This window comes from Drosophila mauritiana, chromosome 3R, assembly GCF_004382145.1.
Source record: "Drosophila mauritiana strain mau12 chromosome 3R, ASM438214v1, whole genome shotgun sequence".
Taxonomy (NCBI): Eukaryota; Metazoa; Arthropoda; class Insecta; order Diptera; family Drosophilidae; genus Drosophila; species Drosophila mauritiana.
Genome location: NC_046670.1, coordinates 23,447,223 through 23,464,650, shown reverse-complemented (window position 1 = coordinate 23,464,650; position 17,428 = coordinate 23,447,223). Strand labels below are relative to the sequence as shown.

The following is a 17,428-nucleotide window of genomic DNA, read 5'->3' as shown; positions in this document are numbered from 1 at the left end:
GCCCGAGCAAGAGCTGCTGCTGCGGCAGTCTTTAATTAAAAATTATATAAAAATATATAAACCGACATTTATCTTTATGTTTTTGCAGCCCGACTGCATTGTGTGCAATGGCAGCAGGCCTTGTTCATGGCCTTGAATGTGCTGGCCAATTATAGATACTACAGTTGAACAACTTGAAACACCAACTGCTGTGTAGGAAAGCATTGTGTTTTCGCTTTATCAACTTGTCTCAAAGATTAATTTTCAAATCAAATTTATTAGAATTAAGAATGAAATGGATCTCAAACAAGTTATACAGTAGGGATAATTTGCATTTACAGTAGTTTCCCAGTTATTGAAGTTCATCTGTCTTTGCCATTTTGCACCACGATCCTTGGCAATCTGCACGCGCTCTTTTGAAGGCCTAAAAGCTTTTGGCGCAGCAAAAACAGCAGCAGCCCCACACATCCGTCAATCCGTCAAGCAAAACACTCAAAATTGGATCCCGCCACTTGCAGACAAATGGACGCAGCAAGGCGCTTTTCCTACCTCGCCCATCTCGGAACGCAGGAAAATCCACATCCACACGAAGGCAATTGGAAACATATGGCTGTGCCACACAAAACAGCACAAGATGCTCAGCTGTGCGCCGCACAGTTGGCGGTCATTAGATCAACGGCGGTGACAAACAATTCGTTGACCTTTAACACACACAGACACAAACATGGAACATGGAACACGAATTGGGACACACTTTTGGGCCCCACATTTGGAAACTCATTTGGAGACGGGAAATTAGAGGAAATGCTGGGTGCGCCGGCACAGTTGGAAAATAGCGTCCGGAATTGTAATCAATTTGTGCAATTATGCAATAAAGGCGCGGCGGCGCCTTTCAAAGAAACGGAAAATGCCCACAAAATGTATTTAATTTGTTTATCATATTTTATCGTTATGAAGTGAGAGCGCTCAATTCGGGAACAATGCGGTAGCGATTTTTGCATTTTAAAGCGCTTATAAATTTCAACAAACCAGACAAGATCAATGAAGAAGAACTGTGCCAGGAACATATACACACATATGTACATATATAACAAAAAGAAAAATCACTGAAATAAAGGCATCAAAAATAAAACAAGCCACGCGAAACGTCAGCAAACAACGACGACATCGCAAATCGGGGCGGCAAAAAAAAAAAAAAAAGAACACATATGTATGAAAATTCTTTTCAATGTCATTGAACGAGCAAAAATTTTAAGAGCACGCTGCGTTAAATGTGAATCTGAAATGTGAAATGATTTGTCAGAGTATATCAAGGCGACCCAGACCGAAAAGTGGGAGGTGTTTGCTATCGAGGTCAACGCCATACATCATCTTCCTCAAATGCGAACTGCACTTAATGAAGATGATGTCGAGGATGCATATTTCACAAGCCCTAGAAAGCAGCGAGGAGAAAAAGAAAATAAGAAGAAAAACCCCCCATCCCAGGGCCTTTCAATTTGCCTTGCATCATTGGGAAAATGTGGAATCCCGATTCAATGGCTCGGTTACGTTTTAATCCCCAGCACTCGGCATCCGTCGTTATGAGTTGCCATGGCACGTTGCCATTTCGCTTATTGCATGCATCCAAAATGATGAAAAGGTTCCCTCTCTCCAGGACCGGTTAGTTGGGGCGCCACGCCATGCCATGCCAAGTCCTTGTTGTCACCGCCATCGCCATCCCGACATCCCGTCATCCCGACTTCCCTGCAATTTTATGGCTGCCATTGTTGAGAGCAAATCCCTAAGCGTCAACAGGGAAAATGGCTTTCCGCCGCCACAATTCTCGTTCAACCTGAGCGTCGTCTTTGGTGGCAGAGCCAAGGGTAAAGCCATCGCCACTTCTGTGCAGCCATTTCAGCTATTTTATAGTCCCCATTGGCTAGTTAAAGGTGTCTAAGTTAAATGATTGTATCTAAGATTATGCAACTTGTATCTTCACGCAGGTTCAACAGTCAAAATCAGTAAAAAAGTTAGTAACATAAAATAACCTTTTCGAAAGGAATACTTTCAAGAAAAAGGCACTTTCTATTATCCCTAACTTAATTACCAGCACTACACCATTGTTACCATAAATACATGCATGTTAAAAACCATAGTTTAGCTACCACCTATTAAGTTTGCTAGCTAAACTTAAGTAATCTGCAAGTTTCCATCACTGATGGCACCCGGGGATGATTGCCACATCGCCTGCAGAAGCTGAACCTGCACTGAGCTCGGATCAGATGAGATGAGATGAAGCGGGCTAAGAAGAGGGGGTGCTGCTGTTCAGATTGTGATAAGTAAATGACTCTTAATTGTGGCAAAAGATGCGACTATAATGATGATGATGGGAGAGAAGGCAACAACGATTTCTAAGCGCAACAGGTGCCTTTAAAGTGCATTAAAAACGGAATTAACGAGCGCATATGAAGTGTATTTGGCTAAGGCCTTTAATTCAGATTCAATTAGCAAGCAAACAAAGAGCCTCAGGCATTTGAACTGTGGGTGGCTGGCTGGGTGGATTTAATGACTGTTTTACGCTCGTTAGGCAGGCAACAAGTTTAGGAAGTTTAGGCCCCCGCGACAAGACGAACACAGATGCGTCCGCACCGAAAAAACATTCACTTCACAGATTGAGCACATCTGCAATTGACATTTTAAGCCTGCGATGGGTTTTCCAAGCACCAAGTCACTTGGTAATCAATTTTCCGCTGCTCCTAATTTAATCACAATCCAGCCATAACCTTTGGCCACCTGCGACACTCGGTGAATATATATTTTCAATTAACTAATTGCCTGCGTAATCCCTGCAATTAGCAGTTGAACTAGTAAAAACAGACTTTTTTCCCTGGCAAACGTAAGTGCATTTAGCAACATAATTATATGGAGGATTATCTGTTTACTAATTGCCAATTAATGCGTGCATTTAATACTCTAGATAAGCTTTATTGGTTTGGCAAACATTAATGCATAATTATTAACCAATTAACATGGTAATCTTCTTCGCATTTGAAACTTTTTACTATATGAATGCATTTACTCAAAGTCGAAACATTTGTACAGCATGTATGTACATATGAATGTACGTGGCACCCTCCCACTGATTTGTTTGCCACATTTATGTTTGTTGTTTTATGCTTTTCGCCAACTCAATTCTGTTGGCCGATCGCTGTTGCCAAGGCGAGGGGATTCACTTTTGATTTGTTGTTTGTACAAGCTCGTTGGATGGCTGCCTGCTGGCCGAGTAGTTTTTAATTGCTCATCCCCTCGTGACGTCAATGGGCTCCAGAGACCGACACGATCGAAATAAATCGGATTGGGGGCTGGGCATGGGCATGGGAATGGGAATTGGATGGAATGGGTTGGAGAGCAGAGGGCAGCGAGCAAATCGACAGTATTGAATAAAATGGGCCGACGTGAGAAGAAATGATTTTTCAATTTGCGCTGATTTTTCCCCTCCTGACATTTTGATTTAGTTTTTGTTTAATGCTATTAATTATACAATTCCTTCTCCTTCTCCACCTCCGACGGACTGTCCGTCAGTCCGACACTCTTCAATTTGTTTGTTTGTTTAGAGTACATTGAAATGTTCCCATCACTTGGCGGTCGCTATCGGCCCGCTTTGACTTTGGGCCAACAACAATCGCTGTTTGGCGAACTTCCTACAAAGTCATGGACTCTAATGGCCAGCTGCTCGTCCAAGACCACGACAAAGCTTTGATTTTTGCCTTTGTTCTCGCTGCCCCCGATTCGTCTTTCTCCCCCTCCCAGCCATCGCTTGCCATTCTTGCTTATTCTTTCAGCTTACACTCACAAAAAAAAAATGTGAAAAATTGTAAAAAGAAAAAAAGGTATGAGTAACTTTAATTTTCAGAAGAGCATGCTAATATGCCAGAAAATTGTAGTAAAAGTAGTAGTATACATCTTATGTTTGGAATGGGTTTTTTCTCCCAGTGCACCACGTTCTTTTGATGCCTTCTACAGGGTCGTCTCCGGCTTATTTTTCTCGTACTTGTGCCCAAACTGTGTGTGTGAAAGTGACTGCACTTGGAACCTGGGGACCCAAGCGGCGGCAGTCTCCAAGACACAACAAAATGAGCACGCCACTCGAACAGAGGCGCCGCGATTTGTTTCTTATTTTTTTTTTATATATTCATTTAGTTACTTCTTTTTATTGTGTTTTGCGTGCACTTTAACTTTGACCCAGTTGACGCCCCAATTGCAACATGTACATAGTGTAAGAAATAGCCAGAGCAGGAAAGATGACACACATTTTGTGGGAGAAATGCAAGAAAGGGGGGAAAACAAGTGCCATAGAGGGCCTAAGGGCATGACTTTCAAATAGCATTTAATTGAGTTTGTGTTTGAGTTTTGGGGCATTCCTACAATGGTTTCCAATCAGCTTTTGGGCAAATAGTGTTGCCCAGCAGGGAAAATTAGCTAAAAAGCTGATTAAAAAGCGGGCGGGAAAAGTCTGTACTTCCACTCTAATAACTAAGTAGAAAACAAATGTTTGGGTGAAATTCCAGCTGAATAAATCGGGAAAATTCACATTTTATATTGTAGCAGGCACTGCAATTTGTACGCCTCAACAAACCGAGTCAAATCGCGGCGACATTCCATTGCAAAAATTAGAGTCCAGCGACAAATTCTCACAATTCTATTGTTTATTTTTTTTCGCTGCTAGCCAAAAAAAAATAACGAAATCACACAAATAAACCAGGCTTGGCAACAGCACCACATTTGGGAGCTTCGGGAAAACATGAATTTTGGTTTGGTTACTTAATAAACAAAACACGGCATGAAAGCAGCTCTCCATAAACGGGAAAAACTGCAGTGCAAGCGAATCGCGAATATATATGCCAGATATATGGCGTTGAAATAGAAAACGCAATAAGCAAATAAACAAACAATTAGCAGGTTGTTACAAAAAAAAAGGTGAAAAATAGTATATCAGCTGGCGGCGGCGTCGACTGAGCCCTTTTAGCTTTACCTTTCGTAAGCGGGTCAACTTGTCATAATGATTTACGTGCAAAACTAGCGACTACCAACAATGACACCTGTACTTGAGTGCACAGTGGTGGGCGCATTTATAGCAACCCCTCTCAATTAATTATCAATTAAAATTATTGAATTAATCTTTAATTACAGTGCTAAGGTTTAATCAACTATTTATAAATTTAGTAACTAGTGACTAGTAGTTTACTTTACATTTCTTATAAACAAGAAATAAATAGTTAGCTTTATGTTTTCAGTCTTTGAAAGATATTTTAAGATACACGAATGTATGTTTTTGTTTATTCTGCCACTGTGCGGATCGGATGCTATTGTTCTGCGCTCAGCTGTGTCCATAGAAACGCACCCACAAACGCAAACACAACAAGTACACCCACAGAAATCCACTGGAGCCAGGGGAATTTGTGTTTTTATTAGAATTGTTATTATTGCCGTCGTCGCTTGCATACAAAATGCAGGCGCGGGTGGCAAATGCACGATGCCAGTGTCGCGTACAAAATTCTATTGTCAAGTGCAGTTGTTGGTCTCGAGTGTTTTGGGTGTTTGTTGTTGCAGCTGGTTTTGTTTTTGTTGTTGCTGTGGCTGTTGTGTTGTTATTGTTGCCGTGGCACTGTTGCACTTGCAAAATTTGCGGCCAGAACGTCCATTGTTGTGGCAAACTGCAGCTGGCAAAGCAGCCGCATACAAAATCGAGCTGGCTAATTTGAGCCAGCATAGAAAAAGAGCTACATGAAAATGGAAAATGCTGTATATAAAAAAAAAACAACGAAGTGCAACTCCCACACAAAGCTGAGAAATACAATTTTCCTGCGGTTGGCAATAAGAAAATGTGCTTGGGAAATTACATAGAAAGGTACGCAAACTTTTACACCACCTGTGCCGCCGCTTTGGCCCATGGGGTTCAATAAAATGTGCACTTAGACGCCGCAGGAATTGAATGTGAAAGGCTTTCCCCGAGGGAGTCGACACCCTCCCACCCACACATAAGATAAACCACATGCTCGCTTGGCAAATAGAAAGCATGATGCTCACTGAAAGAGATCTTATAATAATTCGCTGATCGACTTATCGCTCTTTAACGACCATTAATCAACGATTCCTGCCTGGCGGATAAGCTCAAGCGATCCTAACGTGGGCGGCCTTTCACCCGGAGCCAGGAAAATCCAGCTCAGATTTCAACAGCAATGCCAAACTGGAAACACTTCGAACCCATTCACTTGGTAGAGATTGGACAGAGCCGAACTGAGCCGAGCCGGGCTATAAGTTTGTGGTCATTTGTGGGTCATGTGTATAAACGGCAAACTGCACAATCAGCAAAACAGCAAGCTAAAGTAAGTAGTAAACCAAACATACAGCCCGCTAAAAGTCATATTAAAATCAGCGAACAATCAGGTAACAAGTGCAGTCAACCTGGCCAAGTGCACAGAGAACTCAATTTAATATATATATATAAAATAATATATACTTTGGATCATTACAAAATGAGTTTCCTTCATTTATTTAAAGAATTTTAATTGAAAATTATATTTTAAATATTTTTTTCCTTGTGTATTTATGCGACAGCCTCGAAAAGTTGCTGAATTTCGTTTTGCGATCAAGTGAAACTGAAACCTTTGGACGGAAATGGGAAGCGCCCCGTCGACGTCATTGTCTATAATGTTATTTCAGGGGCTGTGAATGAATGAAAACGATTCGTCGTTCGGTATTCGTAAGCAGTTGCGTTGCCATGGATATGCATATTGTCAAGTGGCGGGGAATGGGGTTCGTCTGCTCTGCAGTTGATTTACTTATTCAAGTTATATTCTGAATATATATATACTTATATATTTTGTTTCCATTTATTAAAATGCGTATGCGTCGCATCGCTTGAAGAGCTGCACTTGACTCCAATTACGGGTTTCTGTTTACGGATTTATGCTCGCTTGAGCGGAAAATGCATATACGAGTATGTGGGGTTATGCCGCTGATTGAGTCGGTGGTTCTGCGGGTGGTGCGCGTTTATGTCCGCATATATGCGGCAGAAGTTTCGCTCGGGAAAAGTTATTAAAAAGCCCAGCTGCATCGTCTTTGTTTGAGGAACAACTTGTTGGAAAACATGAAAAGAGCAGCGGCAATACGGATGTTGCAAGCGCCAAGAGAGATAAGACAATGCAATTGTTTGCACTTAAATTGAGTTTAAAGTCGCTGAAAGTCTGTAATACAGAGCAATTTAACAAGATAAAAGAACAGGAAGAGCACTTAAATTGGAAAAAAAAATTGTGAACAATATTGTTACTGAAATAAATGACTATGGAAGGTACTAGGTAATTGAAAAGTTCGGGGATTTCTGTTCCTGAGGCGATTTAATAATTTAACTTTCAACTCAAACTGTAAGTGTGATTGATCATAAATTTTACCCATTTATGTTCTTGGGTTTCATTATTTAATAATCTATACCGCATTTAATGTTTTACTTCCCCATTTAATTAAATCTATCTGGCACAGTTTATATAATTAGTTTTGCAAGAAGGGCTATCATGAATAAACCTTCGGTCGACAGCTCCACATTTTCCATAATTAGGTTGATCAGGCCACAACATGGGGGAAAGCTGAATGCGTCATTTGATATGCTGATTCAGTTGCAGGCTCATCAATCCGAACCGCAAATAAAACCCCATTCCAATCAGTGACACGGATGCAATTATTATAGGCAATTGTTGCCACATCAGTGGTATCGCATGTGGCACTCGATGGATATGTGGATATATGGATCTGCCACCCCCTTTCCGTCACTCAATCATTCAATCACTGCAATCAACGAACACGTGCTGTCCATCTAACCGAAAAACAAAATCTACACATTTTCCATATCTATAGTCCATCAATGTCATTTAGAGCATCATGAGCACTTGTTGCATGTTTATGGGGCAGTTTTTCATCGTTTTTTGAAGGCGGATACTTGGTACTTACCATTGCGTGAAACGTCGAGCTCGACGAGATTTTCAAAGTTTTGTATATCCGGCGGCAGGCGGCCAATTTCATTGTCACTCAGTCCCAGCTTTCTCAGGCGATGCAATCTGAAGAAATTCTGCAAGCACGGAGAAGAGAAAGAAACAAGATTTAGACCTCAGCACGACTCGTACTCGGGAGCCTTTTGCAAACAAAAGCCAATGGATTGCAACTCAGTTAGTTCGTTTTCGTGGTCATAAATCTTTAGGGGGTTGTCATTTGTTAGTGCCGTGACCCGTCCAAACAGTCAGTTCACCATTAGAATCCTCCATTTTGGCCAGCTTTGCAGCTTTCCTTTCGACCCGGCCAGCTAGCTAGACAGACAGAAGACATGTCGCCAACAATTCATTTATGAAAATCACGACTTCGATTCGAATTTCGAAATAAATTATGTTGGCACTCCACTCGGAAACTTTCCAAAGTGAAGGGAAGAAGCCCAGTCTTCAATATGAAACACAAAATACCCATACCCTGACCTTCCTGCAATGTGGAGTAGTGTACTCATCTCTGGAAAGAAAGTTGCGCCCCCTACTGACTCACTGAGTCATAGACCTCAAGGTTAACAGCCGCTGCTTTTGTTCTGCCAGCTCGATTTTTATCGGCCATTGTTGCTCGGTTCTTTACTTGAGTTTACTTTGGTCCGAGCCCCAAAGAGCAGTCGCCACCAGAATAATGAAAATAATTCGTAGTTCTGGCCGTAAAGTTTATTAAATTCTTTCTATTTTTCTTCTTTTTTCTGATTTTTTCCTGCGTTCTTTGTTTGCCCCATATGACAATAGAAGTGCTGGTGGTGTGCTGGCCAAGTGCTGGAGTTGTTGACCCAGTTTTTTGGGGCACTGAACGAGCGAATTCCGTACCTCGGCCAAGAAACACTAGCTTTTGGGCATTTACGGTCATACAAATCGAAAGGAATTTTGGGAACGGCAACCCATAAATCCATTTTGATTAAGAGACAACAAAATGATTTATGGAACCATAACTTTTTAATTTGTACCAGAAGGTCTGACATATGTCAGTGGTATCTAAACTAACCGATAATTGTAGTGCTATTATCCATTTTAGTAGTTAATTTTTATTACACTACAACAATACACTTAAGGTATTACACTCAGCATGGTTACGTGGAAGTCAATGTCAGAGAAACCAGCAACCGATGCAACAATGCATAAGGGGCTTTTATTTTAAAGACAAAGCGGCTTAGACTCCATCAGTGTCAGCTGCATTTCTTTTGGCCACCTACAATGGCCAGATTCCGTTTGCTGTTTATGCACAGAAAAGCAGAAAAAGCGAAAAGCCTTTCCACAAATCATGCGTCAAAAAGTTGCAACTGTCAGCGACAAAGGGGCAAAAAATGCAGGAAGACAGGCAGGCAAAAAAGAAAACGTAACTTGCATATGAAAATGGCCCACAAAGGGGCCAAAAAGGGGGTGGTGGTGAATGGCCGAGAGACAAAAACGAGGACAAGGCATGACGACAATAAAAATGAATGCGAATTGTAAACTTTTCGCCAAGTGCTGGTCACAAAAGATACTTTTTTTTTTTTTGGTTTTGCCACCCAACCAACCTATCAAGCAACCTACCAAGCAACAAAAGCCCACGCTGCAACTCGGGCTTGTTGTATGTATCTTGGCCATAAATTACCGGCCGGTCTGCCGGCCGGCATATATAGCCATGAGTACGAGTGCAGAGTACAGAGTGCCAGCCATGGAGTACTACCAGTTTGTCTGCCACTCAAGCGCACATACAGATAGATACAGATATGGTAGACTCACTCACTCACTCACTCGGCAGGGCAGCACACTTTTACTATTGTATCTAGTCGGAGCAGGCGCACAGCAAGTGCCAGGCGGTAGGTGGCTGGCTTTTAGCCAGGCCAAAACAGAGCCAGCAGTTCGCAACTGAGGTTCCGAGGTTGCATCACAGTGAGCAGCAGACAAGTTGCTGGTTGCTGGTTGCTGGCTGTTTGAGCTGCATCATCATCGTCATGTGCATAATTCGATTTCTGGACCGGCCACTACATATCTCGGCCCCGACGCACAGCGACGACCGGCTGTAACAAAAACAATTCAATTTGCCATTGTTAAAAGCCCGGTCGGAAAACCAATTTGCGCTGCCTAAAAGCCAACCTAATAGACCCTGATGGCTCCGAAATCCGGAAAATGGAATCCAGGGTCCAGAATCCAGTGCAACTGCACTGAACCATGACCTGTGTGGGGGTATGGAAATGTGCGCTTCGCTGCCCGCCAGCAATTTTTTAATGTGCCCCAGTAGTATCTGCAAGTGTAATCTGAAAAGCCAAAAGTATCTGGCCCACTCACAACACAGCGCACATACTGCCATATGTCCATACATATGTATAGTCGTATAGTCGCAGTTGGCAAGTGGTGTGTGCATGTTGCAAATGACTAGGCGCCCAGAAAACGCCGTACAATCGCGACGAAACGGGTTCTAGATACATTTTTCGGCGCAGATATATATCTGAACGGACGCATCTACCAGCCGCCGAAAGCAGCTGAGCTAGAACAGCCAGCAACACAGAAAACACCGACTGGAGGGACAGACAGACAGCGGCAATTATGTGCAGAGCTGGAACTGAAGACTGCGACTACGTTTAGTATTTCACGCCGCACTGGAGATACAAAATACACAGGGAAAATCACTTTGCAAGTTAGCAAAAGATTTGAAAAATAAGAACAAACTACTTAACTTGGTATTTAATGAGTTATTAAGTTGTAAATTGTATTTGTAATGTATTTGTTATACCAAAGTAGATTTAGCTCAAAATAAAACCTTTTTTTTCTGTGCCAGCGGCTACAAATGGCTGCCGATGCCTTTGCCACTGCAACAGCAACAGAGGAGTCGAAAAATATACAAATATGTGTAATCGTCGAACAAACAAGACACGAGCTTGCGAGCTTCTCCAGTGGCATCCGCAGAAGGAATCGGAATCGGAATCGGTATTGGAATCGCTGTTGTGTCTAGCTTCGTGTATCTGGGCGCCTGTTCCAATCTGTACATCTTCATTTTTCTATCCAACCATCCGCAATTTGCAGACCCGTAGTGTGAGTGTTTGTGTGCGCCCCGGTGCATTTGTCATGCCAATGCCAACAAGCCAGCAAACCGGCAAACCAGCAAACGGACGACTTTCTTTATGGCCAACGGCAGCCGATGCAGCCACCGGATAAAAAAAAATAATAACAACAACAGTGCCAACTGCTAGTCAGCGGAAAAGCACTTAAGCAACCGCTCCTCGTTTCCCAAACAGCTGCTTGGGAAATTTAGTATCTGTTTTAGATGCAAATACAGCGCATACTGCAATAAGCGTATCAAGCGCCATTAATCTCAGCTGTATCTTAGCCGAATCATGGACCTCAATCACCGCACTTTATAAATGCGTTTTGGCCAAATAACTTTTTAAACAGCTGCAAACCGAAATTCTCGACAGTCTCTTCAGTATCTCGGTGGGTCAGACGCAATGTATGATACAAAAGGCTTCACAAACAATTAAGTGGAAAACATTTATTTATTTATAGGCAAACCGGTTTGCTCAAGCTCAGTCAGTAGTGGCTAGAATAAAAGTGGTAAGCTGTGGACGCTGGGGAATGCGAGAGACGAGCGTTGCGTTGAGTTGACTTGAGTTGGCTTAGTGTAACGAAAACGAAATGAAAAACTCGGAATAAATCGAATGAAAAATTCCACAAGTGAGGTACAGTTCGTCTCGGGGCTAAAAGATAACTGCAGTTAAATTGGAAATGCACTTCATCGAAGAGGTGGCAGAAACAATTGATTGTCTTGCTTAGAATGGCTTTATCTAAGTTGGCATTACTTGATTAAATTCTTTGGAATAGCTGTTAAACTAAGTTTATATTCCTTGTGCTTTTCATCTTAGACCATTTGTTTTTAAAGTCATGATAGAGTTATGTTGTGGTATTCACTAAGATTAAGAGTACTGCTATCTTCATATAAGAACATCTAACATATCTCAGTTTCTTGACAATATTTCAGCTAAGCCAGCCAAGTAACAACTAACTAAAAGTAATGTATAGTTTAACAGCATCTTTAGACATACTGATGACCGAAAATGTTGCCAAATCGTTGTTTTGCTATGTACTTCTTTTTCATTTTCTGGGGATGGCCAGCAGGTGTTGAGCCAAGTTGTGCGGCAAGTAGTGAGTGAGTAGCATTCACTTAGCCAAACTCACTAAAAGCCGACCGCCATTTTAGATTCTTGCTGACTGTTTTCGTAGCCGTTGTCGAGTTCGCTGTGTCAGGTACGCGCGATTACTACCAAATGATGTCATTGCCACTGCTCTGGCTTTTTTCTTTGTGTGTGTTCAATCGCCAGACTGCCGGTTAAGTTTTCACAAGAGCCCCTCCACTCCCCCGCCATCTGGCCACCAATAATAAAAGGCACCTGCTCCGCTTCAGGTTTCGAAAGCCAGCAAAAGCCAACGAAAAAAAGGAGGTGTGGGTGGTTGGCGGGCGGGCGGTCTGCTAAGCAGGTTGAACCTCAGGCCCATTGGGGCAATGCCAGCCGATAAGGTGATTACTCGGTATCTTATCTTCGAGCGTGACTAATTGGCCCAAATGAATGGGGCCAGCGGTTGCCGGTGACTGTGAATGGGTGAGGATTTCGGGTGGCTAGTATGCACTGAAGAAGCCAATTTCTCGGCCGAGTCGTTTCCTTGGGGTAGGTTCCACACGCTACACGGTGGTATCTCAGCGGGGTAGAGCCACAAATCGAGCAGTTGCATAATGCAAAGTACCAATTATGGTGAGGAAGCATAGAAGCAGCGATGAGCGGAGTGAGCACCATTAAATGATTGTGCAAAATGCTAAATGCAAAACAGCATTTTCCCATTCAATTGCCAGCCAGAGAACTTCATCCGATGAAGGCAAACCGAATGGTCGCAGATTGAGGCAGATTGTCGCCGAGTTAGCAACCATTCAATAGAGGCAGACAGTTTGAGAGTACACTACTAAAATCAAATAGATTTAATTGTTTGAAAAAGGAGAAATATCGTATAGAAGTGACTTCTTCCTGAATAGATTCTCAGATAGTTATAGTTGGGATTAAGATGTGGGTAATGTTTACGACACACTAGACAAGCATTCCAAACTGCCTGGAACCTCTTTCAATAGAGTTATGGGCCATTCATCTCGATTTAATATCCCTTTTTCGCCGTGTACCCTCCCGAATCGTCAATGCCATGACAACGCGGAAATTGTGTACCACTCTCAACAATCCAGAAAGGGTTGAGCATAGCGATTCCATCAGCAGAAGCTAAACTGAAGCAACAATCACATCCGCTGCTGTCAGTTTGCTTGGCATTCGAACGAACTCGCCGCCAGAACATCATCATTATATGGCAGACTAGACCATTGTAGTTGCTGTTGCTGCCCCAGAGCAACATGTAGTTGCTGCCACATGTTGCAAAATGTGGCTGCCCCAATAAAAGCTGGAAGAGCGCTCTGCATTTGCATTAGAAGTTCATTAGTGAGTGCAGTTGATGCAAATGCTAGGGGGAAATCAGTGGGAAAACTCCAAGAAGGCCTCTGCGAGCTGACCGCAAATGAATTGCAGTTGCAACTGCAGGCAGCGAGCTATCTATTTGCCTCCGCCCACAACTTGTTGCTATGTCAACGAGCTAGCCAGCACTAATGTTTATGCCCCGACTGCTGCTGGCTTGTTTACTTGTTTATTTACCAGCTGCAATCGTGGCGGAAGACCGCTGGCAAAACCAAATAAACAACAGCGACAGTATTATTCACCGGCCAACGAAACAGAAGAAGATGACGAATTATTTGGAAAAGCAACCACACCCAATTTATGTGGTCATTATCGGGGGCACTTGGCCACTAATTAGAATGCAGCTCTTGGCGGAGAGCTTTGATCGCCAGTTGCGTAATTGCAGATTCAATTATGCAGCTATGCTCTCCATTATGATGGCTGCTGCACTGCTGCCAAAGAAAAAGGCAGTGAGTGCTGCCCACTTGGCCATTCATTCCCCCCTTTTTTTCCCCCGCCCCATTAATTAAAGACTTCCGCTCTGGGGCGAGGGAAACTTCTTCTTTTGTCGTAATTGTTGTCTTGGTAAATGGTAAACGGCGAGATGCTCCAGCAGATAGCTGACCAAAGGAGAATGGCCCTGACTGCTGGCTTTTCACGGGGAAAATACAAAAATAAAAGCTATACAAGACGCTGTACAAGGGGAACAGGGGGGAATGGCCCTGGGCGGGGTCAACGCACCCGGGGATGCAAATTACGTGCCCAGCCATCAACCCCTTGAGCTTAGGACCAGGCCATTCGGTGGGACAAGTTTGCCAACGTAAAGCCATCGCCATCGTCATCGCCGCCAGACAAGGCCGTTGTTCAAAGTTGTTAAACAGATAAAAGTGAGTGGTTTGAGCAGATCAAACAATCCTATCGGAATGTTCAACCTATTGGTCCATTGGCATTTATGAGCATATTTCCAGGAGGCCGTCATGTTGCTTGAAAATTGATCTGGATTGTGGGCTTGTTTGCATTGTAATTTGAATATTTCAAATAAAACAAAGGGTAATACGTGAGACTTTTGAGCACTGTATGTATCTCTATACTTTAGCACAAACAAACACTGCATCTATTAATATTTCATTTTCATTTGCCGCCCACTATCTTATGTAGGTTTTCCTTTTTTGAAGCGAACCTGACTCCACGGCGTTTATTCAATTTCCCACGCACTTTGAACTATGACATTTACGGTTTTGCACCAAAAGTTGAGATTCATTGAAGTCAGTCAGTCAGCGCAGGTTGATTTTCCCGGGACCACGGCATATTGTACAGTACAACTTTTTCTGATCCCAACTTCTCTTTTCTTTTTTCTTAGCCAAATTTCTCCCAACTCATACAGACAAAATCCTAAACAAAAATATACAAAATAATGTTTCTTTATCTCTCGTTGATTTTATTTTTTATGATTATTTTGCATACAATGGAATGTCTTGTTTTTTTCGAATGACTATTTTTCGCCATGAATCATTAATTTTTCAAGACCTAATAAACTTTTCTGTTATTCATTGCATTGAAGTAAACATTCCATTTGTGATCAAATGTGCTCATGTTTTTAGATCTGGTTAGCAAGAAATCTATAAAAGGATTCTTAATTTTGATTAATTGTTAATGAAATGAATGCTTTTAACCCAATGTCAGTGTCCATTATCGTTTTGTCCAGTTCATTTTCAAGGATTCCTAAGCTTCGCACTTACCTTGGGCAAGTCCCGAATGTGGTTGGCGTCCAGGAAGAGCTCCTCCAGCGTACGGGAGTACCGGAGAATCTCCTCGGGCACCTGCGGCAGGGAGCAGTGGCGCTTGTCCACGAACTCCACCTGCCGGTTGCAGCCCTTGAAGATGGGAATGCACTTGAACATGCTGCTCGTCTTCGGCCGCGTCGGCTGCGACTGCTTCTTCTTGGACGTCGTCTTGCCGGCTTTTCGATTGTTTGAGGGGGAAAAAGGAGGGGGTGTTCTACTGTAACGTTAGCTCGCTTCGATCGTAGGATGTCTCTGCACTTGGCTAGCTGGCGGACATCGACAGCGCCTGTTTAGCAGACTGATAGTTGGACACTTTCTTTCGCTTTCAGGGCTCTTATTTATCGCACACGTTTCGCCCACATTTTTCACTGTAATTAAATTTTACATTTCATTTATTTATTTATTTGATTGCTTCTCGCATTGCGATTACGTTAGGCGTTGCGCTACGTGAAACGGCAAGGGAAAAACGTAAGATAGACTTTTTTTCGTTTTTGTTGCCTGGCCTTGCCATTTTGTTGTTGCGGCTCACTGGAGTTTGTTTGAAAGAGAGAGGACGAGAGAGACAGAGCGCCAAAAGAGAGCCGCTTACACACAAACGCACGAACACGCGCCTGTGTGGGTAATAAGCGAAATAATGAATAATAATCAATTCTAATTGGCACTTGGTTGGAATGCCATAAAACGCATTGCATCACGTAGTTAAAAGAAACAAGAAACGCATCGCATTTGTTGCTTCCTCTCCACAGCGAAGCTGCGTGGAATGGCGGAATAGTGAAAAACTTGAGCGGAAAATTAACATTAATGCGACACACCCAAACGGACACACGCACACAGGGAAAACTCGAAAGCCGGGAATCCAAATAGCTACTTCGTTACGTTACGTTTCTCTCGTTTTTGTGCCACTGTGCAGCGGCGTATGTTTTGGAATTTACACACACACGGGCACGCAGGACAAGCACACACACAGACGCACACGGACGCACGCACACATATACGCGCAGGCTGCGCAACAACAAAATGCTAGTCTAAGGCGGCGAGGAATCAGCGAAAAAGTGAAAGAGAGGGCGCTAGCTGGCGTTCTCCTTGCGTTTTTCGCACGCTTTGACGCGTTATTCGCACGAGTATTTACTGTAGTTACAGGAGCCACACAGAACAACAGAAATCGCGGCGAGCAGCGCGTCTAAATTACGAACACGTTCACGCGCGCACACACACACACACTAGCACGCACGCATGCAGTTAAAAAACAGGCGGTTTTTTTCGCTTCCACACTCAAAAGCGGTCGAAAATCACGAGCGTTGGGTGAAAATCAACCGTTGTTTTCATCCGCGTTTCCAATTTTTTCTCGTCGTCCGCCCGCGCGCAACAACAACTCTTTGCAGTGTGACGCTGTGGAAAAACCACGAAAAAGGTGACACTCCTCTACCATCGACGAGGTATCTTCGCATACGCTCATACTTTGGAGAATTTTTCTGAATCGCCATCTGGTCACACTCCTAGCAACTGCACAACTCACCTTTAGCAAAGACAACAACCACTCGTCTTATTTGCCATCTCTATTTCCGGAACTTGCTTGGCGCCTTTGTTATTAAGATTAAGTTTAACTTTATTATTTGAATTAAGAATTAGAAAAACCGAATTTTTTAATTAATAACTTTAAGGAAAGTAAAATAACTTGAATAAAGTAAAGTACGTGGTGGCTCGGTAAGCAATTATAATATAATATAATATAAATTAATAATATAATATATAATATTTGTTTTAATGCAAAATAAAAGTTACGTTTGTTTGTAAGTACTAAATTCAACAAAATGCGTTTATTTTGTGCTTCTGTTTTGCTTTATTCGCATTCCTTTTTGTTTGTTTTTCGCTGCTTGATAAGCTTTCGCTGCCAACTGCGACGTCGACATTGAAATTTTGGCGTCGCAAACAAAAACAAAAGTTGCCGGCTCTTTTCAAAGCTTAAATTGAGCTCGCAAAAAGAGTGTACAAATACTCTTAAGTTGCAGCTCTCTTATAACCGCTCAATGTTAAGCAAGTTAACCGATTTAACCCCAACTGTAGTTGTATCTTGATGTTAACAAGAGCTGCAATTGTTTTATAGTTTTTGTAATAGGAATGTTTATTCTATAAT

The 17,428-nt window shown here is 42.6% G+C and overlaps 1 protein-coding gene across 25 annotated transcripts in view; it reads right to left on the bottom strand.

Annotated features, from left to right (window-relative positions):
* LOC117143309 (protein lap4) overlaps positions 1 to 16,687 on the bottom strand; it is a 59,759-nt gene extending 43,072 nt beyond the window's left edge. For 11 of the 25 annotated variants that reach the window (XM_033307929.1, XM_033307930.1, XM_033307932.1 and 8 more), the window contains exons 1-3: positions 16,424 to 16,683; positions 15,250 to 15,662; positions 7,963 to 8,080 (exon numbers count right to left, since the gene is read on the bottom strand). In XM_033307929.1, coding sequence (XP_033163820.1) covers positions 7,963 to 8,080; positions 15,250 to 15,411 — 280 coding nt within the window. In that variant the 5' untranslated portion in view covers positions 15,412 to 15,662; positions 16,424 to 16,683. Of the gene's footprint in view, positions 1 to 7,962; positions 8,081 to 15,249; positions 15,663 to 16,413 lie in introns of all 25 variants that reach the window. The other 14 variants (XM_033307919.1, XM_033307924.1, XM_033307928.1 and 11 more) reach the window with 7 other exon arrangements.
* Positions 16,688 to 17,428: the final 741 nt, after the last annotated feature.